This window comes from Falco cherrug, chromosome 9 (genome assembly GCF_023634085.1).
Source record: "Falco cherrug isolate bFalChe1 chromosome 9, bFalChe1.pri, whole genome shotgun sequence".
Taxonomy (NCBI): domain Eukaryota; kingdom Metazoa; phylum Chordata; class Aves; order Falconiformes; family Falconidae; genus Falco; species Falco cherrug.
The window spans coordinates 53,759,298-53,781,929 of NC_073705.1; the positions used below are offsets into that span (position 1 = coordinate 53,759,298).

Consider the following 22,632-nt stretch of genomic DNA (forward strand, 5'->3'; position numbering starts at 1 on the left):
TAGAATTCATCAGGGGCGTTATAGTTCATTTTGAAATTCAATGTATTGTATCTCATGCTGTTTACCCAAGAAACAGACACAGCACAAGATATGTGGGAATCACCTGTTTGGTTCAACCCAGCACAGTGTATTTCAGTGTGTATAGAGGTTTTATGATCTCTCTATTTTCTCCTCTGGAATCTCCATCACAATGTAGTTGAGAACATGTATTAATCCAGTTACTTAAAAAAATAATAATTTTTTATATATATATGTGTGAGTGTGTGTGTGTGTGAGTCAAAATGTGAAGGGAAAAAAAGAAGTCTGGAATCTTTCTATTGGTGTTTTAAGGCATAACAAACTCCAATAATTTATTTCACCATATCCAGTTGTAATGCTAAACCACAGATAAACATTACTATAATGTAGCAAGAATGTGTTTCTTCCTTCTGATGTAGGTCCAAGATTGCCCTCTTGAGTATGCCAAACAGCAGGGGGTACTTCACTTACCATGTGATTTGCACACACTTTAGTTTTGAATCAATTTGGAGATGAAATTGTTGGCTACGGCTACGGAAATTCTGACTCTAGAGTTGTCAGGCAGGCTGTCTTTACTTTGAGAAAAAAATAATTCTTTTTAATAACACTATGTTACTTGGCTTTTTATCTGTTTTTACGTTGTTCATTAATGTTTTGCATTTCTACATATTGTGCAGCACCCCAAGAACTTTAGTAGAGAGAACTTCATAAAAAAAACAGTTTATTATTTCAGCATGTCCTAATAAAATTGTTACGTGTTCAGGGAAATATGCTAGTACCATCTATCTGGATGGCACACAAAAAGGTCAGCCATTGCATGCTGATGCAAAAATATCTATCTGTTCACTCAAAGGAAGAAATAATTTTTAACATAGATCATTTTCAAGGCATCTCTTACAGTGCAGGGAATGGGAAGGGTTGAGGCTTTATTTTTCCATTTATCTTGTAAACAAAGGGAAATTATCCCACAAACTTATGCTTAAATTTTTCTAGTCAACATTATTTTGCATAGCAACAAGTTTACTTCCAGTGTATTTTAAGACACACAGTTTGGTTTATTATTTTATTCATACTAATGGAAATGATCCAGAAGAGGAAAACACAGTATTTGGAGTTTTGACTCTAATGCCTTCCATATCATACAGCCAGTAAGATTCTGGGAGCAGAGTGCTTAGAGGATTGGTTCTGAATTCACTTCATTAGGGACATGGCACTATAAAATCATGAGTTCTTTTGAGATCCAGTTCATCTCAAACTCAAACTTTCATGCAGCCTTCCACTTTCACCTTGACCTTTTTTTTTCCCCTTACTGCCATGAATGACGCTTCCGCATGTACACTCACATTTTGTGAGTGCACACACACGCATGCAAACATTGTTTGCCACACCCTTTCTTTCTTCATTTATACAATTTCTGTGTTATAACCAAATGTTACAGTTATTTTGCACAGTAATCTAATGCACAGCTGCTTTTTTATCTAATGTCTGCAATGGCCAGTAACCCACCTTCATAGCCACAAAACCTTTCAGAAAAGTGTCTCTCTTACCTGAACACACAGTTTTGGCTCCCTGTTGTGGTAAACCCTCAAGAATCCAGTTCCATTATATACTTCTGTCAACACAGATGCTATCAGCTGCTCGAGGTACAGTCATACCACTGATTCGGAAGCTGAAGGAGCTTTTCGATCAAGATGAGGGTCAAGCAGTATCAAATAACACAAGTACAATCACCACCTCTGTTCTCCTAATAGAGGTATTTCTAAAAATATGTACAATCATGCTTTTCCTTACAATGCTCCTCTTGCATTACTATAAAAATTTCAGTGACGTCTTCAGAGTAACATATGGTTGTTGACTTCAATGAACTCTCAACTGTACTACCACATTCTCTTTACACAAATGTTTATTTCATCATCCATTTGAGTAACAAGTAGTTCCACTCTCAAGAAAAGGCACAGATGATGATAAATAATGCTACAAAGGTGTTTTGATAATTAAGATGACTTGTTTGGCTGCAGGTTTTTTTCATTCTCAGGAAGGGGTTTGTGAGTGCCACATTTTTCTGAGTGGTGTTTCGGATACCGCCTACAAAATGGGCTCTTGGTATTCTGATCTTTTACAAATGATGTCTGATAAATGGTTAAGCCATCCTCGCTGCTAGGAACGGAGTCATGAGCCCATAGGAAGAAGTTTTGCGAGTTCTGTTGCTGTCTCTCTGGTTCAACCTTCCTCCGGCCCATACCCTAGAAAAAAAAAATCAAAAGAAAAATTCATGTAAACATATGACTTATAATCACAGTTTCACAGATGAATCTTGTAACAGTCACTACCCCACTGGGAAGTTAACAAAGCTGTTACTACAGTGATTTCAAGAACTCATGGCTGATCTTTAGTAAGTTAAAAATAATATTATTAGACTTGCCTGTATGGACATTTCTGGTTGCATATATAATGGGAAATGTGTTGACCTTCCACCTCGTAGTACTAATAAATCCCTTATACTTTGCATTTCTGTAGCATACTATATACTCAAGGCTATTTAGCTATACTCGGCTACATTAATCTTCAGAGTAACCCAAAGAAACAGGTTAATAATTTTATGTTCAGACTGCAAGAAAGAAACTGAGATAGACCATGAAATCTGATTCTTCAAAGCTATCCCTTGTGTGTCCAAACACAAAGAGACAGAGCCTGATTTTCACACTCCATAGCTTGCAGGAAATTTATTTGGAATTATGGTTGATCAGTATCTGTAAAATTATGAGACACTGCACAAAGTGCACAGAAATGGCAGTTAGTCAGTGAATAATGAGTATCAAAAAAACCTAGCTGTAAGAGCCCAAAGTTAGACAAACTTTCACAATTCGCTGCTTCCTCCTCTATTCATTATCTTGTGAAGTGCACTATTTCTTTCAATGCCTAGAAAACTGTCAACAATCTAAGAAAAGTGGAAAAACGTGAAACTGTTGCACATACAGCAAAGCCTCACACAATTTAAATTCTATTAAAAATTGTGGCTTCTGCAACATACATTTAAACAGTTATATTATAAAGAGATGCGGATGGGAAAATAATACATTCTGGAGATATATTGTCTGTCCCCTATGGATTTCGGTGAAACTTATGATAAAGATGAGTCTGAATCAAATATGTGGGGCTGTGAATTATGAGTGGCTGACACCCCTATAAAAGTTCATCACAAGGCAAATCACTTCTAGCAGACTAATAGGACTGTAACTTGTTACAAAACCATGTTAGGACATAGAAAATAGGATCTCTAGAAAATGCCTGTCAGAGGCCCTAATCATCGGGTTTTTGTTCCCCTTGAATTCTGTCACTTTCAATGACCATGTGTGCTGCTGTATAGCTGTGCCAGCCTCAGGGAAGTCCCATCCCTATACTAAAAAAAAGTGTGTTTTCCTTTGCTGTATATATTTTTCTTTTCTCACAATTTTTAGCATCTATAAAGTTTGCACGAGAGAAAAAAGATCGTGTTTAATCTCTGGCAGACAGATACATGAACTTGCTTGATCTTCTCAGTGCTGGGTACTTACCAAATCAAAATACTCTCCTACATTCTGTAGACAGTGTCTGTTGTCATGAGAAGAAAATGGAAAGTTTTTGTTCACTGCTCTCTGAAAAGAAGAAATTATAGCAAAAAAAATTATGAATTTTCACATACCTTGTTTGGAGTCCACTAGTCTTAGTTCTTATATTCTGACAGATGCTGAAACTACAGCTGCCTGTGTTCTAACACGGAAGTCATATATTAAATCTTCAACTGCACCCTCATTATATTATAATTTTACAAAATCATCAGGAGAATTTGCATTCCCTTGACTTGCTGACTATATATGATTAATATAAAAGCGTGAATTTTCAAATAAAGAATGATACATTCTGTCTGCAAGCAGCAAAATACTAGATCTATGTCAGGATTGCCTTGTTTGATTCACTAGTAAGCCTAAAGCTAATTAAAATTAACTACAGAAGGGACCTCAAAACTGAATTAATCTATGATTTATGTACTGAATGTCATGTACACTGCTTGTTGCAGGGGAAGTAGAGGAAGTATTAATTGCATAACTAATTTATAATCTCATTCTTTAACATAATGTTCATCCAGTCACTAAAATGAAACCAGAGTTTCAGAAGAAAAAAGGACAACTGCAAAAGAACCATTTTAAAATTAATTTAACATATTTAACTTTTTAAAAGTTTATTATGTATCATTGTCATATTATTACAATAGCTAAAAGTTGAAACATTGCAAACTCTTCTGGACTATTAGATTGCCTCTGTTCTTCCCCAAGCATAACTTTCCTGCTTCATGCTGGGAACTTTATGTTTCTTCTGTAAACGCTCTAGCAATTTTTACTTTTAATGTGGTGAAATACATTTTTCATCTTCCAACTATGATATATTCATCTCCAAACGGAAGAGCAAGTTTTAAATGTAACACAGTTTAAAAAAATGTGTTTCAAGAGTAAGTGAATCTGAATAATTTCTAATGATAAATGTAACTGGATGACTGATCCAGCAAGAAGAATCACTAAATACAAAATATGCATGCATGGAGTCAGCTGCGTGATCATATCTTAAAATATTTGGCACACTAGACAGATTATCTACCTTTTTAGGTACGTACCACAAGTTCACTTGTTTTCTCATACAGATTCAAGTAGACTACAGTTTAATGGATAAGTAAATTCAATTGATATATTCTCATATATGTGTTTAAAAATAAGTACCTTCTAAGTCAGTAAAATGTAAGACTTGGTAAAATATCCTACTGCAAGTACATGTCAATCTTAACATTTTAGGAATAGCGTTTATTACTAGTGCTTATATGCTACAGGAAAATTGAAAACCAAGATGGTAAATATTGAATATTGTCTCTTGGAAGGATTCCCCATATTAACTAATGGTTAAAAAAAAAATCTATTACAGAATAATTACAGGACTATCATGAAGTAAGAAATGAGAGGTAATATAAGCTTAAACAATATGTATTTCTTAGAAAATTAATTAACCTCACAGCCAGTGAGTTCCCTCATACAGAGATTAGAGACATCCAGCTTCTCATGCAGTGAGCTTCCAACACTCTTATCAGCACTTGTTAAAAATGTCACATAAACAAACTCCCTCAGATTGTTCCTGTGACATCACGTTGTAGCCTTTAACGCATCTTTGTACTCTCACCACTGATTTCATGTAATTCCTCATTTATGACAGATAGGAATTCCACTTACTGTTTTTAACAGTGAAGGGCTGGTAAATACAAGACAAAAACAACCAGGTGAACAGTCCTACTATTGTTGATAAAAGGTCCATCTGACCTGGTTCACCTTTTCAGACAGTGGCTAAGGCAAGATGCTCCACAGAAAGGTATATGTACTATCAACATAATGCATACTTATGTTACAGTATAATCTCCTCCTTTTCACTAGCCTCAAGCCTCCCTTTTAAATATTCCTTCCCAGCCCATTTCTGCTCTTCATTATAGCAAACTCTGTGAAATGAACTCAATATAATTGCTATGCTTATAGAAAATGAAAACAGAAAATCTTCTGTGCACAAAGTGGATGGGTAAAGCAAAGCTCAGTCTGATGATAAAATAAGCACATAAAAATGTGCTTATAAAATTCTAACATTTTAAATACTTCTGATTTTAAAATACTGGATTTTGTTTCCAAGATTGTCCCAAATCCCCTCATATTTAAGCAAGCCTTAAAAACATTTCACATGGGAAGCTTCTAACTTTTTAATGATCAAAAAAAGTCTTATCCATGAATATATAGGATTTCTGACATTCAAATCAAAACAGATCATCAAATTTCAATTAAATGTTCTTATAGGGCTTTACACACAGGTTTTGGACAGATAGATCATAATATATTCTGGCACACAAATGTGTTTCGAACAGCTAGAGCGGCTAATAAAAGAGTAACTGATGCTGGAAATCAGCAATAACTACAGCAGGACTTTGAGTATCCAAAATTACAACCAAGTAACAGTGAAATCTGTTTCTTCCTTAACACAGCTAGGAATCATTTTACTCCCTGAGGCACAAAGTCTGCCAGTCTGCTATGACTGCTTTGCTAACTCTGTAAGTGCTATTCTTACTTATAACTTAGCAAGTGATATCTTGCAAAAAGAGAGCTCTTTAAATTGACTGTATTGCCACAGCAACTCACCTGCTCCTGAGCTCTGTATGCTAGCGGCAATCTATCCTCAGTACCCTGAGCTGCTTCTGAGTCCTGGACCTGTTTTAGTGCAGAGCTTGTAGGTGACTCAGGTTGACTCTGGCACGCTCCAGAGTGAGAAAACTAGAAAATAAAGAAAATTGTGATCCATTTAGAAAAAAAGCCAACAACAACAAAAAACAAATACATCTGATCACCAATGTAGGCAAAATTGTATTTTCCCATTTATTTTTTATTATTTGGATTATAGCAGCACCTAGTGGCCTCTGGAAAAATCAGGAGCCTCCCACATACAACACAATCCCTACCATAAAAATCTTACAACATAGATCAGTAACCGGACAATAATATTATTTCTCCAGGAAGTTTCTGACAACTGTTTATATGCTGATAATTCAACTAGCAAAACCACATATGCTATAACACCTTTTTTTTGCCCATGCTGTTGTACATAGTAAGGTCGCACATAGGTTTGAAAGCACAAAATTTCTGGGAACAGCTCAGCGAAACGTTAGGCCCAGGGGTTCGGAGAGGGAAGAACAGCCTATGCCAGGTGCACATCGCAGCGCCCCAGGACGCCAAGGCACCCCAGCCCAGGGCCCAAAACATGAGAGGCAGCATTTCTCTTGAGGCTGAGAACCCAGGCAAACGTCAGCTAGCATTTTCAGAAGTTAATCAGCTAAATATAAAGTTAAGACACTTTCCAGTGCTGTTAGAAAAATGGGGGGTGTGGGGGGTGTGTGTGGGGTTGGGGAAATCCTGCCAGAGTTTCTTTTAGCATTACTTCCCCCGGATACCTAGGGCACATTTTCTTCCTAAAAATCAGGGACGGGAAACGGCGTTTGTGGCTAAAGACAAAGTCACCCCTCCCAAGCTTTTTCGAGTGTTTAAGGCTAAAAAAGCCCTGGGGAGCTGGGGGCTCCCGGCCGGCCCTCACCCATGCTCCAGCGTGCTGCTGGCTGGGGCGGTGCCCCCTGCCCCTGGGCATGGCTCTGCTCTGCAAGGCCCCTGGCCTGCTGCTGCCGCTTGTCCTGCTCACAAAGTGGGGCAGCGCCAGGGGAACCCCCCACCGTGACATCAGACCCGCTGTGACATCAGACCCGCCATGATGTCTGACCTGCAGTGACGTCAGACCCACCCTGATGCATCACTAAGTGATTCTGGTGCTGGAGGAACAGCCTGACAGGCAAAGGCAGTGCTACTCTTATCCCTCTGCTGTGCCGCCAGGGCAGGGGGAGTTGGTAAAAGTATGGAATGCTGCCTTAAAGTGGGAGAGAAATGGAATTCCATTTAAAAATGAATTAGTTCTGCACAATTACTGCAATGACACTTCACAATAATGTGAATATAACAATAATGGTAATAGCTGAAGAAAGGAGGGTCATTTTTGAGGAAAAAACTAAGGATGTTATGTATATTGTTTTAAAGTTGTAACCTCAAGCTCTTCTTAAAATCACTTTACACATACACACACCTTAATCACCTACACAAGCAATTTTTGTTTAAAAACCTGACAGCACTGTAAAGGTATTTTTTTTTGCCTTTGAGTTTGAGCACCAGCTCAATACCCATATTATTTCACTGTCAGTGTGCTCTGCCAGAAAGCACTGCCCTGGCAGAAACCCAGCACCACCAGTGTCCCTCAAGGAATATGGGGGTGGGGGGATGCCATCTACACTTGCCTGCTGGCCAGAAAAATCCCTAGTCCGTTCATCTGTGTTACAGACATAGTCCCCGAGATGGATATAGCAGAATTATTTTTTTTTATAACATTTTGTAACAGGTTTTTATGGACAAGGAAGTGGAGAGCCAACTGAAATGTAAGGCTTCTTTCACAGAATGAAAAACTGGGGCACAAAGCCCTTGCTTACTGTGAAATAAGGCTGTGGGTAAGCTGGAGACAAGGCAGAACTTCTCACTAAATTAAGCACAAACCAAGACTTTGTCTCCTTGGCCTTGACAGACTGTAAAGAACATGACACTTGTACGGCAAGCAGCCTGATTTCCAGTATATTGATATTCAAGGCTAGCTTATGTGGGAATCAGACACTATCGCTGGCAAATGGAACAAGAGAAAATACAGTATTTGTATTAGTTAAGTATGAATGATTCAGACAGTCACAGCCATTTACAAAGTGCAATTGCAAAGTTCCTGCAGGAAAATCTAGTTTTCCATCCTACTATCAGACACAGGTATAATATTTGGGAACACTAGCAGACATCATGATTTTTCAAGGCTTTCTTCTAAATGACCTAAATACTTGTTTCTCTACTTGTTGAGCTTTTCGTAATACAGATAAGAGCAATTATTTGGAACTTGTCATTATTCATGATGCCATGCTGAGTTACTTTTCAGTACAAAAGTAGGTAAATTGACTTTTATGATGATTTAGAGGCTAATGCAAGCCTTGTTTATGAAAAATAAGCTGTTGCAGATAATGCAATTTTGATTAAAGAAAAAAAAAACCCAACAAAACCCAACAGTTGTAAGCAAGCTCTAAGAGCAACATGTTTTGGAATACTTTCATGATTGTACTGTCACGTCAGCCTCGACTGTAATGAACTGCACCAATGTCTGAATGTGCCAGGATCAGCTCAGAAGGCTGTGGAGTTAACTCATGCTATTTTTAAGACTTAAGCCCGTGATAGAAACAACTAGAGAAGGATAAAGAATGTGACAGGCAGAGGAACCTGTCATTTGTTTTCGTTCTATTCTCTTAATTTTCAGATTAAGTAAATTGGTGCTCCTTACTGCAAACTCAGGCAGCACTTTTAAGGTATTACTCCACTAGAACCTCTTTTTTCTGAAGGGCTGCAAGTTTTGTATGTACTGCTGTTCTCCATTGAGATATGGGTAAAACTGAGAAAGTTTAAGGATGAAATATAAAAGGTCCCTTACCAACACCATGAAAAGATTCTAAGGGAAGATAAGGAATAAATAATTCATTTAAGGAAGAGTTGTGCCAGTCCACAATGGCAGTAGGCATAGGTCCAATATAATAAAAGCTTGACTAAAACTGCTTTAAAACATTACCTTAAATAATTGTATTTCTTAAATAGATTTTTTATGTTTATTTGCATACCAAAGTTGTTGCCGTATTTATAATATTGTTGTTACTGCTAAAAGACTTATGCTTTGTGTTAGTAAAAATAGGTAAGATTATTTCAGCTTGGTTCACAAAGGAAACAAGGTTTACGCAACTGCACTTTCTGATTCTCGGATGCCATAATAATTTTCAGATTTTCAGGTCACTTTCAATCAACTTTGATAGAAATTAAGGATTTTGAAGATGACTAGGATCACCTAAGCTCAGCGAGGATCAGTGGCAGGACAGAAAAGTACCTCGGTAAAGAAAGGCAGGCCCTGGCCCTGTTGCTATGTATGTTTAGGGGGATGATGACAGGCAGAGAACATTTGTACTTCCCAACCACTCACAAACTGTACTCTGTTATGGCCTGGAGAATAAACAATCTAGTCTAAAAGGGTAACAATAAACATTAAGAATTCTTTGTGCGCTATTCAAGGCACCATTTACTTGCTTACGCCATCACAGCTAGGCCTTTGTCAAATTAAACTAATGAACAAGAGGCCAGCACAACACATTCATGATCCCCCTAAAGGTAAGGTGCCCTGTCACAAAGTTTTCACTGGTTTCATTGAGAGTTATTCAGTATCTCCGTAAACCCCATCAGAAAGCCCTACTGGCCCATTTCCTTACCTAAGCTACCTAACACGGCGGTTAGCAGCGTAGCAGTCCTAGTCTCAGGGCAGGGCTGGGACAACCGGGCCCCAGAGCAGGCCCCAGGGGCTGCCAGCTCCCCGCCACACACAAACGCCCTGAAAACCACAGCACCTCACGCTCCCAGCAGTGCACACGGTGGCGCTACCAGACCAGCTGCTAATGGTGCAGCCCAAACACAACCACCCGCTTCGGTTCGGCACCCCTGGGCGGCGGGACACCCCGCTGGGAGCCTCACACCAGCACCTCACCGCCCGCCATCGCCACCTTCTCCTCACCCCCCGCACCGCCCGCCATCGCCACCCTTCTCCTCACCCTCCGCCCCGCCCGCTAGCCCCACCCTCCGCGCTCTCCTATTGGCCAGAGCCCCCTTGCTCCGCCCACAGGGCCCCGCGGGACTTGTCCGTAAGTGTCGCGAGAGGTGGCTGCTCCCGAGCCGGCGCGCTGCCCGCCCCCCCGCCGGCAGCGGGCGCTGACAGGGGCCTGCAGCGCCTCCGCGCCGCTCGCCCGGCCCCGGCCCTGGCCCCGCACGGGCCGGCCCCGGCAGGCGAGTGGAAAATGGAGGAGCTCCGCGTTGTGGGGGCCGCCGCTTCTCTGAGGGGAGACGCGGAGGAGCCTAAGCAGGTGACGGCGCGGGGGGGGGCGCGTCTGTGCCCGGCAGCCGTAGCGGGAGGGGGCCCTGGCGCCGCCCCGGTGCCGCGGGCGGCCCGGCTGAGGCGCGGGGGGCGGCGGCGGGCTCGGCGGTCGGGCGGGGCTGTACCACCGCCCACAGGGGTGTTTGGCGGGTGTCCGCCCGCCGGTCGGGCGGGTCAGGGAATGCTGCTGGGAGGGCTGGAGTACAGGAGGGAACGTACTAATTATGATTAAGCTATAATTGTGAGCAGTATTTCTGTTGTTATGTTTAAGTGCAGCGTGCTGCCTTGTATTTACATAAATAGTGTCCTGTGGATCTGTTTTTCCCTTACCGTGTGCCGGTTCAAAGCTCTTTGCACGAGCTGGCAGCTGCGTTGGGCTGTATTTGAGGGGGAACGCGCAGTGGTAAGGCGTGCGTACCGAGTGAGGTTGGCTTTCGTGTTGGTCTTTCTTAGCACACAAACTTTTGAGGCATTAGTGGGAATTACGGTTGATTTTCCACCTTCTGTGGGGAGCCAGCCTTAATCACGCCTTAGCCCTAAAGTGGGATGTGTGCTTGGTGCAAGCATTGGAGTCGGGGTAACTAAAATACTCATGAGCGTATATGTGGGAGAAAGTTGGGAGCAAGTGCAGGACGGGGGCTTTGATCACTTACCATGAAAAATAACTGATAATCAGGTAGTTTCAACTGCTGTTGTCTATGATAAACAAAATACTTTTTTTCTTTGAAAACCAGGGCTCGGTGTTGTTTCTCGGAGGCAATGAGGTGAAGAGCAGTGCTGTGGTGAAATACTCCTCTGCCCCGCCACAGGCAGCGTTTGCCCGTCTTCAGGAGAAAACAGACCTGAAACTTCCACCTGCCAACTGGTTACGTGAGAGCGCAAAGCTGGGACCGGCGGGTACAACCATTCTTGGCAACAACAAAAAAAGTAAACCGTTTTCAAGGTAAATAAGAGCAGGCACTATTTTTTTCCAGGCCTTTAAGAATAATTCTAGTAGTTGACTTGACACTATGTAATTCTAAGTGTAAAGTACAGGCTTTACCATAGCAACTAGCTATTGCTTTTTTTTTCACTGTACTCCCTCTGCTTTTTCATCCTTAGTTCTTGCCTGTGTGCTATAATCTTGTCTCCTTTGTAAATGATTAATGATGCTGGAAATGCTGTTGATTATTATTTTTTTAAAGTGCATGTTGACACCTTGCCTGAGACAGTCAAACAGCCCTCATGTTCTTCCCTGGTTGACTGTTGTCAATTGGCCAAAACCAAGGTAGTCTGGCTAAGCCAGCCATTCCGCTTTTGATAGCAGGCGAAAATGGAACAAAGGTGGTTCACCTTGAAAGTTACAGAGCCAATTTATACTTCTTCTGGATCTTTAGAAACTGGACCTGGCTAACTAATGGCAAAAGACACTTGGTAGTCATGTCGGGAGTGAACACAGAAGGTGAAATAAGAAGCAAAACCAAAAAGCAGTGTTACCTTTCAGTATGGATGTTAAATAGTTGGATAAGTTGAGTTCTGAGTGTTTGTAAATAGGTTTAAATCCTGTGCTGAACAAGCAAATTCACACTAAGTCAACTAGTTAGTGAAATTGAACAGTTTGTGGAGGGTCTATGTTTAGATCCTCATGATCTGTTTTAGGAGATGCACGTTTTTGAGCAGAGTAACATGTTACTCAGGGCTCTGACTTTTTCCTATTTATTTTAGGTACCATGTTTGTTTGTCAAATAGATTTTGGCAGTTCAATCTCTCTAGTGTTAGTATCAGAAAGCTAATACTGAAGGTATAGCTTCAGATGCTTGCACATCATGTATTTTTTTGGGTTATGGTAATATCTGGTTTAATTTTAGAGACTGATCTGTATGTTAAAATATTCTATTCTGTTCAGCTTATAATTTAGAGAGGCCTTAATGAGGGTGGATGAAGATACAACCATATTTTGTCTGTTACAGAATCTAGGCCAGTTTCAGAAAATATAAATAAGAGGTAAAATGAAATGACAGCTGCTAAAATGAAACTATTTAAGGTGCTTAATGCCTTAAAGAGAAACTCTTTGAAAAACTGTTTTTGTTTTTAGTGTTCAATAAAAAAAACAACTCAATTTTTCTAATTTCCCATAGCTCTCTTAACAAACACTTTGAATAGTTCCAATTTTCCTGATTTCAACAAAACTTAAACTACCTTTTAGAATGTCTTGCAATTGGATCTAAGCACGTCCAAGGGTACCTTTTGAAGAACTTGTTGAATGTGAAAATGATATGATTTTGTTAATTCACTTTAGATGTTATTATACCTGGTAACATTTACCTAGACTTCTGGTTTTTTATGAAGGAAAAACTTACAAATATTTAATAAGCTTAAAAAACCAGATCTCTAATGCCACGTTGCATTTGTCTAAACTTGTATTATTTTCTAAATAGCTTTGGGATGGCATATGACTTCATTGACTCAGTTGGAAATGATGTAGATGTTGTGTCTGATTCAGAGGTATGTATAAGTCCTATCATTCAAACTCTTACGTTGTATAAACCTTATTTTAAGTTCCTGTCTTGGCTTCTGTCATCTTTGTGTCCTTTGAGGACAAGTAAAGGTCCCCTAGTGAAATACAAACAGATCCCCTGACTTGGTCTGTCATTTAAGGGAGCTGCGATCACTGAATAAGGGATGTAGAGATGAAAATTATTATTTCCTGTGTATTCCTGCAAATAACCTTTGATTAAAATATGCAGTGTAATGAATGCAGCACGTCAACCTTGCAATGTAGTCGTCTTGTGTGTTTGAAATTAGCTATTTTGATGTAAATTATTACTCTCTATTAAGTTTTTTCTATTCTTATCTAGAAGAGATACCCACTCTCCAATCTACTTCCTCTTTCCTCTAATTTTTGCCAGCTTTTTTGGTGCTGGTAATATCTGTAGAATTCAGATGAGGCTATTCAGAAGAGGAAATATACATACTCATTTGCTGCCTCAGTGTTGATGTTTGGCAGATTTTTATTCAAAATTAGGTCTTTGTCCAGATTCCTCCAGATACCTGACAAAGTGTTGGTATTCCTGTGGTGAAGATAAGGTTTTAAAATCCAAACCATCCACTTGCTTGGATTGTTTAAAATCAAAACCGTCCATTTTGTCACATGTGGTTGTGATGATCCAAAGAGAGATCATGTTTAAACCACCTGTGTGGTTTATACTGATCTCTTCATCATCGTTACTTATCTTCTCTGACCTCAACAAATGCAACTTCCTGTGAAATGGCCTTCTTAAAATCACTGGCACTATAAGGTTTTATTTGCCTGCTCATCCCTCTCCAATGTTTCTAGTTTATTCTTTGCTTAGAATTTCCGAGGAATTGTCTTACAGTGTATTATAATTATATTGAATATTATCTTTGTTCTCTTTTTCTCCTGCAAGAATATTAAAAAACTTCTGAAAATACCTTATAGCAAGTCACATGTGAGCATGGCAGTACATCGCATTGGGCGGACGCTTTTGTTGGATGAGCTAGATATTCAAGAACTCTTCATGAGATCATCTCAGGTTAACTGTTTGGTTTTTGTTAAGTATGTCGTATGGTCAGAATGTATTATTTCAATAACAGTGTAGCCAGCAAGAAAGCATGTATATATTGGAATTCCTGAGAGCCATATGTGAGTACAAAAGTTCCTCTATTCTGCAGCAATTGGTTTACCCACAAACTGCTTCTGATGTCCTATATTTATGGTACTGTAGGATTAAAATTCCATGTCCCACTTTCCTATAATTATTTCAGTATTGCTATACTCTTTTATTTTATTATTAATACACAGTATTTGTAACTGTGGAACCTCTTACTATGTATCTGACTTTCTAGTGCAGTCAGCTTTTCAATAAGAATGTTACTTTTCTAGAAGATACTTTTTCAATAAATGACCAATTCAAGACTTTAGCTGTGAAGTAATTCTGGGTTTCTCTTGTTGTTGTGGATGAGTATTCATAAGTTAATAAGGCTCTTGGTTTATTTCACGGATGCTTTTTGATATTAATTTTGTATTTATGGTACTGCCTAGACAGGGGACTGGACATGGCTGAAAGAGTTTTATCAAAGGCTGATTGATCAGAAGTGGCAACGAAAAAAGAAGAGTAAAGAACATTGGTACCAGAAGGCTATACTTTCTAAATTTTTGTATTACAGGTAACCTTATGTCTGCATGAATCTTGATGCTGCACATCTTACTTTTGCCTGGTTTCTTGTCTTGAAGTAAATGTTAAAATTATATTTTGGGTTGTCATATTTACTGATTTATCCTTATACAGATGAAATTGAGGGATAAGATCAGGAAATAATGCAAATGTTTTAACAGAAATTGAACTATTTTAAAGTAAAATTAAAGTACTGAAGAGTAAAATAAACAGTATGACTTAGTTAACTACATATCTCAGTATTTCGCTGAGGGAAGAACAACTTCAAATGTCCAAGTTAAGATAGTGACACCTGCTGTAATTTTGTTAAAACTTTGAGCAATGAACAAATTGTCCATATAGCAAAGTCATTCTTTGAGAACAGTGCATCAAATATAGCAATTGTAAAACGAATCTCTGTGCATACTGTCAACTGAACTTTTTAATGTTCCTTTGTCAGCATTAATGGTGATGGAGCTGCTCAGCCTGTTCCTTCCACTTCAAAACAGCACCAGGAGGGTCCTGTTTCAGGTGAGAGTGATGAAGCAGGAAGGGCCTCTTGGCCAGCTCCTTTTGAAATGCCTTCTTCATTATCTGAAGATCCGGGTGCCTCTAACCAGGTTAGTGTGTATGATGTTTTAAATGGCACCTTAGTTTTTGTAGAGGCATATATATTGAAAGGTTTTCAAAAGTGCTGCTGCAGAACTCTCTGCTGAAATAAATTAACTAAGGCGTTAGAAAGAAGAACTTGGCAGTATGTGCGGTTTAGCTTATGCCGGTGTTTCAGAGCTCTGAATTTCAGAAGTATTTTTTTCTGTCACTGTAATACTAAATACATATTTATCTACACATTTTTGAGAAGCAAAACATTTGGCTTGGAGTAGTCATCAATGACTTTATGTAAAAGTAGGAAAATCTTAGGTTTCCATGCACACCTTCTGAATATCAGGTCTTGGCCTTTCTTTTTAAATTTGCCATGTAAATGAATCTGTTGTGGCCCTGAATTTATTAGGTGAAGAAGAAAATTAAGATCTGTGAAAATGCTTGTAAACAACTAAGCAACATTTACAGATACTTGCTATGAGATTATCGAAGTGGAAAGGGGAGATGTTGCAGTAATTCTGCAACAAACTGCAATCATTATTAGGCCCTGATTCTAGGGTTTCAGTCAGTGGCTAAGCTTATTTATGAAAACTTAATTCCTGGCGTTTTTGAGTAATACAATACAGGAATTGATTTAATGTTTGAGAAGTTGAAAGATCTGTTGTATTCAGTCTACATTAGTATAATGATGATGCTATAGTTATGCTTAGACTACCAACTGGTATGCCAAATGACTGTCAGCTAACTTAGGAAGGCTCTAAGCTATGTTATCCATAAAATTGTAACCTCATATGTTGTGGTCTAGTAATAGTTTCAAGTGGTGAAATATTTCAGTACTTGGAAGCTTTATACTTCTCTCTTCTGCCTTCTTGAGGAGCTATTGCCTAAACCAGACTGTTTATCATAAAGGAGCTATTGTGCATTTGTACAGTGTCATTTTCTTTAATTTACTAATTGGGATAGAGGTTTTACTTCTGGAGAATGATAATCTGGTGCTGACTCTGGGGTAATAAAGAGTTTCTTTAAATTTTCTGATTTCTTTCCGAAGCCTCTGAGAATATAAAATCTAAAATTTTGGTACTACCTATAGAAAAGAAGTATTCTAGTCGCTGACTAGAGGTTTTTTGTAGTTTAGTGCATATTTATTTAAAGATATTAGAGGTAAAGGTTTTTCCCTTCTATGCTTTTGTTGTTCAGATATTTTTTTTTAATGGCCTAACTTTACCTCAGCAGCAGAATCACTCCTTATCCTTGTGCTTTTCACAGGGTAGTGTGCCTCTTGAACCCTCATATATAGTGGGGCATGTGGCCTCAGCCCCCAAAGAACAAAACCTGACTACTTTGTTCAATGACGGGGAAAACAGTCAGGTATGCTATATGTGAAATTTGAGCTCAAACACTGAACCCCCAATTTAATCAACCATTTAAAAATTTGGTCTAAATTGGAACAGAGAGAAAAACTAAGTCCCCTGTAGAAGTAGTTTTTGTGGCATTTGCAATCTCAGTCTTTTAAGTTAATGTGAATGCGTAGCCTAGTTCATTCTGTGCTGTCTTTTATTTGCTGCTTTTGCTTCTCGCTTTCTCATAATTCCACAGAGTATCATAGAGAGCAAGTTTTATAGTAGTGCTTTATAGACCAGTTTTTTCTCTCTTAATGAAGGGACTTAAAAATGACTTTGTTCGTAATATCTTGTGGACTTTTGAAGATATCCACATGTTAGTAGGATCAAATATGCCTATATTTGGAGGTGGGAGATACCCTGCTGTGAGCTTGCGTCTCAGGTGAGTTTTGAAGTTAATGAGATACGTATGCCAGCCTTGATTGACTTGTTGCTTTGCTTCCTCTTTAGCTATCTGCATTGTTTGACTCACTCAATTTTTACATGCAGTTTAAAGAATAAAATTTGTACTTTAGACTTAAGTGGTGATGGCATTGTGAAGTGCAGAAAAACAGAAATGGAGTCCCAATGCCATGCCACTGCACTGTGACTTGAGATGCTCTGCTGATCTTTTTCTGGCTCTAAGTAAACCTTTATTTGAAAGTACTTGTGGTTTGCAACCTTTCCTGACTTCAGTGAGAATGCTGAGTGTTAAAACACTCCTGTATATCTAGCCCTTAGTTTTATTCTATTGCTAATTTTATAAAACAGAGCAGTAGTATTTCTCCTCTTGGGATTCTGAATTTCGGTAACTTCTAGTTGGGTATAAATACCTAAAACTTGTGATTATAGTATTTCTAAGTTCTGTCTTACTGTTCACTAATACTTTCTGCTGATCACTTGATTACTAGTCTTTCTGTTCCTGCCTATGCATAGGCAAAGAATGAGTAGAAACTTGAAACTTGGTCGGTATATTTGTTGTCTTTTTAAGACACGTATAGGAATTTACACTTGCTTTGCAAGGAACGTTGGAAGGTCTGTGAGAAAGCTTGCGCTATAATTAGTTGCAGTTAATATTGCCATTCCTTTAGTATTACTTAATAGGTACTTATTATCTTGGTAGTAGTGTGACATCTGAAGCTTGTTAAGTTTCAGTATATGTGCAGGTAAAAATTCAAAATTGTTGAGGGAATGTGAGTGTATTTCATTGGAGAGATTGGTACATCTATTGTGTTTGATATAATTCATTGTTATAACAAGCCACAAATAATTGTTTTAGTATCCATCCACTCTCAGGTGACTCAAATCTAAATCCCATTGGTAAACATCCATAGTATTTTCTGAAGAGTAAATACTTAAATAACATGAGAATTACTTATTCTTAGGGATAACAACAAGCCAATAAATGTGCTGACAGGAATTGACTATTGGTTGGACAACTTAATATGCAATGTACCAGAGCTTGTGATGTGCTTTCATGTTAATGGCATTGTTCAGGTAAGTCTGGCACTTCGCACTATGCATGGTTAATCTGTTCTTCTGTTTCTGAAATTGCTCCAGTTGTAACAGATCTCTTTAAAATCTTACTGCTCTGACAGAAAGATTTACAAAAATCCTTTATTGCAGAATGAGAAGTATCTACACAGCTTGCAACAGCCACTAAAAAATACTATGCTCTTTATTCCTCTCCCTCCCATGCATGCAAGATTCCTTCTTTCCCTGATGTATGAATGAAGGCAAAAATAAAAAATGTAGCAGCAGAAATAATGTTTCTTGCATCTTAAAATCTGTAGTGTTCACTTGTCAAGGTAGATGCATGCTTTTTAAACTTTAGTTTGATTATTTTGCAGTAGACCACACGTATCAGCTGAGTTTCTGTTGTACCTGATAGTGTATAGTTGCTTACTAGGCTGACTGGGTTTCATCGAAGTAGACGTAGAATGGTTTGGGTTGGAAGGCACCTTCAAAGATCATCTCATTCCAACCCCCTGCCATGGGCAGTGACACCTTCCAGTAGACCAGGTTGCTCCAAGCCCTGTCCAACCTGGCCTTAAACACTTCCAGGGACTGGGGCATCCACAACTTCTCTGGGCAACCTGTTCCAGTATCTCGCCACCCTTGCAGTCAAGAATTTTGTCCTAACACCTGATGTAAATCTACCCTCTTTCAGTTTAAAAACATTACCCCTTGTCCTATTGCTACAGGCACCACTAAAAAGTCTATCCCAAATATAGTTAGATTTTGCACCTTTACTGTTTTTTCACCTTTTATTCTCCAGTTACCATGTTTGTCACAGAAGTGATGTTTAAAAGCTTTTTAAAGCTCTTACTGAGTAGTGTAATCAAGATGTGCTTGCTTTTAAAGTAAATCATAGAAATTAACTCAATTTATCATGACGCTGTATCAAATAGTAGCCTTTTGTTTCTTTTAGCAGTTGGTAGAGACACTGCTCTATAGATTTTTGGGGAGGTAGGTAGCAGAAAACCCTCCTGATCTTGATACATTCCTTGCAGAAATATGAAATGATCAAGACTGAAGATATTCCCAATTTGGAAAACTCAAATTTTTCTACCAAAGTGATAAAAGATATTGCTCAAAATATCTTATCTTTTCTGAAATCAAATTGCACCAAAGAAGGACATACTTATTGGTTGTTTAAAGGTAAGTAGATTTAGATCTGTTTGAAGAGCTTTATGTTAATGCGAGGTTGATTAATGAAAGGTCTTACCTTTCAGCAAGTGGGAGTGATATAGTAAAGCTTTATGACCTAACCACGCTTTGTGAAGAGACAGAAGACAAATACCAAAACCCTTTTACAATGCCTGTGGCAATTCTTCTGTACAAGTAAGTTTTTATAGTTTTTGTTGTAATATTTAGTTCTTGGTGCAGTTGTATTAAGAATTGAGACCAAAAAGTACATTACAATTAAAAAATGCATTAAATGAAAGTAGTCTTTTACACATAAGCTTGGTAAGCCGCAGTCCTACAAAATCAAACCAGACTTTCTTCTGTTCACCATTTCTCAGTGTAAACTACACTCTTGCTAAGTACGTCTTGTAGACCCATCATAAAGTCTGGGAGATCTACATTTGCATCTGGGTACATTTACAGTTCTTCTAGCACAAAGAAATTATTCTGTGATACATGATTTTGTTCAACCTTCTTCTAGAGTTGCTTGCAATATGATGCTGAAGAAAAACCAGAACAAGAAACACTATGGCACTATCAGGACATTGCTCCTGAATTGTCTTAAGTTATTGGACAATGGCAGACATCCTCAAGTAAGAATTGCATGTTTTCTTGTAACTTTTTGTAAATATAATAAATGCTGTCATCGTAATACACCTAGTAATATATTGTGTGGTACTTCCTCCTTTCCTTGCAAGGGAGAAAACTATAATTAATTTATAAACTTAAAAGAAAAAAATACTCTGGGGCTTCTTTAAGCACAAATAAATTTCTAAGCCGTAGCCTTCACTGACATGCATTGCTATGTAATGTTGCTTCTGTCCTGCTCTAAAAAGGAACTTGTCATTACATTTGCTCTCTTGCTTTCATTCCCGAGGAGTCCTTTTGTGCTTGGAAGCTATACAGGTGCTAAGGTAGATCTTAGCTGGACAGTGTAAAGTGTGAATATAAGAATGTTTTTACTCTGAAGGTGGCTGAATGTTGGGATAGGTTAACCGGAGAGGTTACAGAGTCTCTATCCTTTGAGGTACAAAAAGCCCAACTGGATGTGGACCTGAGCCACCTGCTTTGAGCCAGGGGGGTTGGGCTGGGCTAGGCCGTCTCAAGGGGTTCCTTCCAACCTCAACTATTCTGTGATAGATGGGAGAGTCAGGAAAAGAACCTCAAACTCTTACCTCTTCATTAGACCTTGTGTCAGCCTTTGGTACCTTGATGCTCTGTAGTTTCAGAAGCAGTAAGTAATGAAAAGAAGGTGAAGCTGTACTGACCTTTATTCCACATAGTTGATTCTGGTTCTTTTCGAAGAAAGACAGGAATCCAATTGCTCTGTCAGACAAGTAGTTTATTAAAGTTTAGGGAGGTAGGGAACATGTGTATGTCTTAAAGTATTACTGCTGCCAGATGTGCTAGCTTCTTTTTTCATTGCAGAAGATAAGGGAGTGTGCTACTTTCTCATTGGTATTTTGACTAAGTCTATTCACAATCTTTTCCTTGTCTTAAATTGAGAAATCTGTAGGTTCAGAATGCTATCAATATGCTTAACCAAAAGACAGGAGGCTTGGAAGTTTATCAGGCAGGAGCTGCTTTGTGCAGGCTACAGCACACCAGCATGGTAACTTAATACTATTTATAGGCAACACATTATACATGTAAAAAAGAAATACCTGTACTGAAACTAAAATCTAATCCAAAGTTTGTCTTCATTTACATGTAAGTGGTCTAGATTTAAGCTGTTTTCAACTGAAAATTGATCTCAAAAACGTCATGTGAAAAATATTAGTTCAACTAATACATGCCATGTCTCCTCTTGTTATCTACTTTAAATACAATTCATAAGTATTTTGTAGACTCCTTCTGAAGTTGTGGGAAGCTCTCAAAATCCCGTTAGAAGCTCTTGAAAATTGGTGGGTTTTTTTGCTTGCATGAGATCCTTCCGTTGTTTGCTTCTTGTGATCTACAAGCTTTTAGAACAGGTAATACTCTTTAACAGCTGGTTTTTATTCTTTTCTGAACTTGATCAGGCTAGAATCGCTTTCCCTTTCCTATATGTTTTTTTTTTAATTCTAAGTAACTCTTTAATAGGGCAGGAGAGAGTCCTTACTTGAGTAGGTTAATGGAATTCATACTCCTGCACAGTGGTGGCCTCTTTTACTTTCTCTCAGCAGCTGTATACTGGTTCAGAAAGCGGCCTGGTAAAATGAGTAATTTTCTGAGCGCTGGTTTTTTTTTGTGTGTTTTTTTTTTTTTTAACAAAGCAAAAAGCCCTCCAAAAATACACAAGAAGTGTAAAATGTTGTTTGGTTGGCAGTTCACCCAAATGGCTAATGCCGAAAGGTTGCTGTTCTGATGGAGGGTTACTTAACATGCTTACATGATATAGCATGGCTACTGTGGGGAAATTGTATCTCAGTTCCATTTTGTATGAAATTGCTGGACTGTATTCTGGTCCAATCTCACTAGATTCCAGCAGAACCAGGAACTGGAACATGCCCTTTATTGCCAGAAGCAGGAACTGTAAGTAACAGTGCTGTTGTAATGCCACTGAAGCCCACTATTTACATGTAGTACCTTTTTTGAAGTCAGAAGTAGAGAAGATGTTGGGAAGCAGAAGGCGGCAGCGTGGGCGCAGGTTTTTTTGTCACTTTTTTTTTTCTTCCCCCTATTCCCTGGCTACCCCACTGCTTTAGAAATTACTCTTGACACTTTTTCATATTCTGAATGTTCAGGAAGTAAAATGCAGGAGTTATGAATCACCAAGGTGCATATCAGGGGAGTTAATCGCACGTCCTTCACCCAACACTTGTTCAGCATTGGGGGGGGGGGAAAAGGCGTCTCAGAAGCCAGAGATTTCAGTGTAAAAATGTGTTCTAGAACTTAGGCCTTGACGTAATCACTCTGTGTGTGCATGAAGCAGTAATGCAAGTCTTTTGGCTGTTACATCCTTCCTAAGGTGCCTAAATGCAAAAGGCCAAACCTGAAAGCTGTTCCTTAGTGTTTTCCTGGAGCTACACAAGAGTCAGTGATTTAAGGTGGAGCCTAAGCACTTATCAAAATTGTTCATTCCAGTTTGGGGACCAGGTGCACAAAAGCAGGTCACTTCAAGGCATATATTTGTGTTTGGTTTGTGTTTTGGTTTTTCTGTGTGTTTTTTTTTTTTTTAACTAAATCTGATCCAATTTTCTTGGCAGACTTGACTCGTCTCTTAGTGT

The 22,632-nt window shown here is 38.8% G+C and overlaps 2 protein-coding genes across 4 annotated transcripts in view; one reads left to right on the forward strand and one right to left on the reverse strand.

Moving 5' to 3' along the window:
• Window positions 1-1,903: 1,903 nt before the first annotated feature.
• On the reverse strand, window positions 1,904-10,261 carry TEX36 (testis expressed 36). Its single transcript, XM_027805535.2, has 5 exons — window positions 10,205-10,261; window positions 8,096-8,254; window positions 6,216-6,347; window positions 3,573-3,653; window positions 1,904-2,261 (listed from the first exon to the last, which is right to left on the reverse strand). The coding sequence occupies exons 1-5, from the start codon at window positions 10,259-10,261 to the stop codon at window positions 2,013-2,015; spliced, it is 678 nt and encodes a 225-aa protein (XP_027661336.2). The 3' UTR covers window positions 1,904-2,012.
• Window positions 10,262-10,404: 143 nt separating this feature from the next.
• Window positions 10,405-22,632, forward strand: part of EDRF1 (erythroid differentiation regulatory factor 1) — a 28,511-nt gene continuing 16,283 nt past the window's right edge. Inside the window, exons 1-12 of one of the 3 annotated variants that reach the window (XM_055721161.1) lie at window positions 10,405-10,588; window positions 11,334-11,542; window positions 13,017-13,083; window positions 14,007-14,132; window positions 14,642-14,766; window positions 15,214-15,373; window positions 16,623-16,724; window positions 17,017-17,138; window positions 18,121-18,232; window positions 19,249-19,396; window positions 19,471-19,579; window positions 19,905-20,016. In XM_055721161.1, the coding sequence (XP_055577136.1) occupies window positions 10,523-10,588; window positions 11,334-11,542; window positions 13,017-13,083; window positions 14,007-14,132; window positions 14,642-14,766; window positions 15,214-15,373; window positions 16,623-16,724; window positions 17,017-17,138; window positions 18,121-18,232; window positions 19,249-19,396; window positions 19,471-19,579; window positions 19,905-20,016 (1,458 nt within the window). In that variant the 5' untranslated portion in view covers window positions 10,405-10,522. Of the gene's footprint in view, window positions 10,589-11,333; window positions 11,543-13,016; window positions 13,084-14,006; window positions 14,133-14,641; window positions 14,767-15,213; window positions 15,374-16,622; window positions 16,725-17,016; window positions 17,139-18,120; window positions 18,233-19,248; window positions 19,397-19,470; window positions 19,580-19,904; window positions 20,017-22,632 lie in introns of those variants that run through there. The other 2 variants (XM_055721162.1, XM_055721163.1) reach the window with 2 other exon arrangements.

Coding starts and splice junctions, on each gene's coding strand:
- TEX36 (XM_027805535.2), bottom strand. CDS start 10,261: ATGGCGGGCGGTGCGGGGGGTGAGGAGAAGGTGGCGATGGCGGGCGGT. Junction 8,255..10,204: donor TGGCGGGCGGTGAGGTGCTG/GTGTGAGGCTCC, acceptor TTCCCACATAAG/CTAGCCTTGAATATCAATAT. Junction 3,654..6,215: donor CATACAGAGCTCAGGAGCAG/GTGAGTTGCTGT, acceptor TCTTCTTTTCAG/AGAGCAGTGAACAAAAACTT.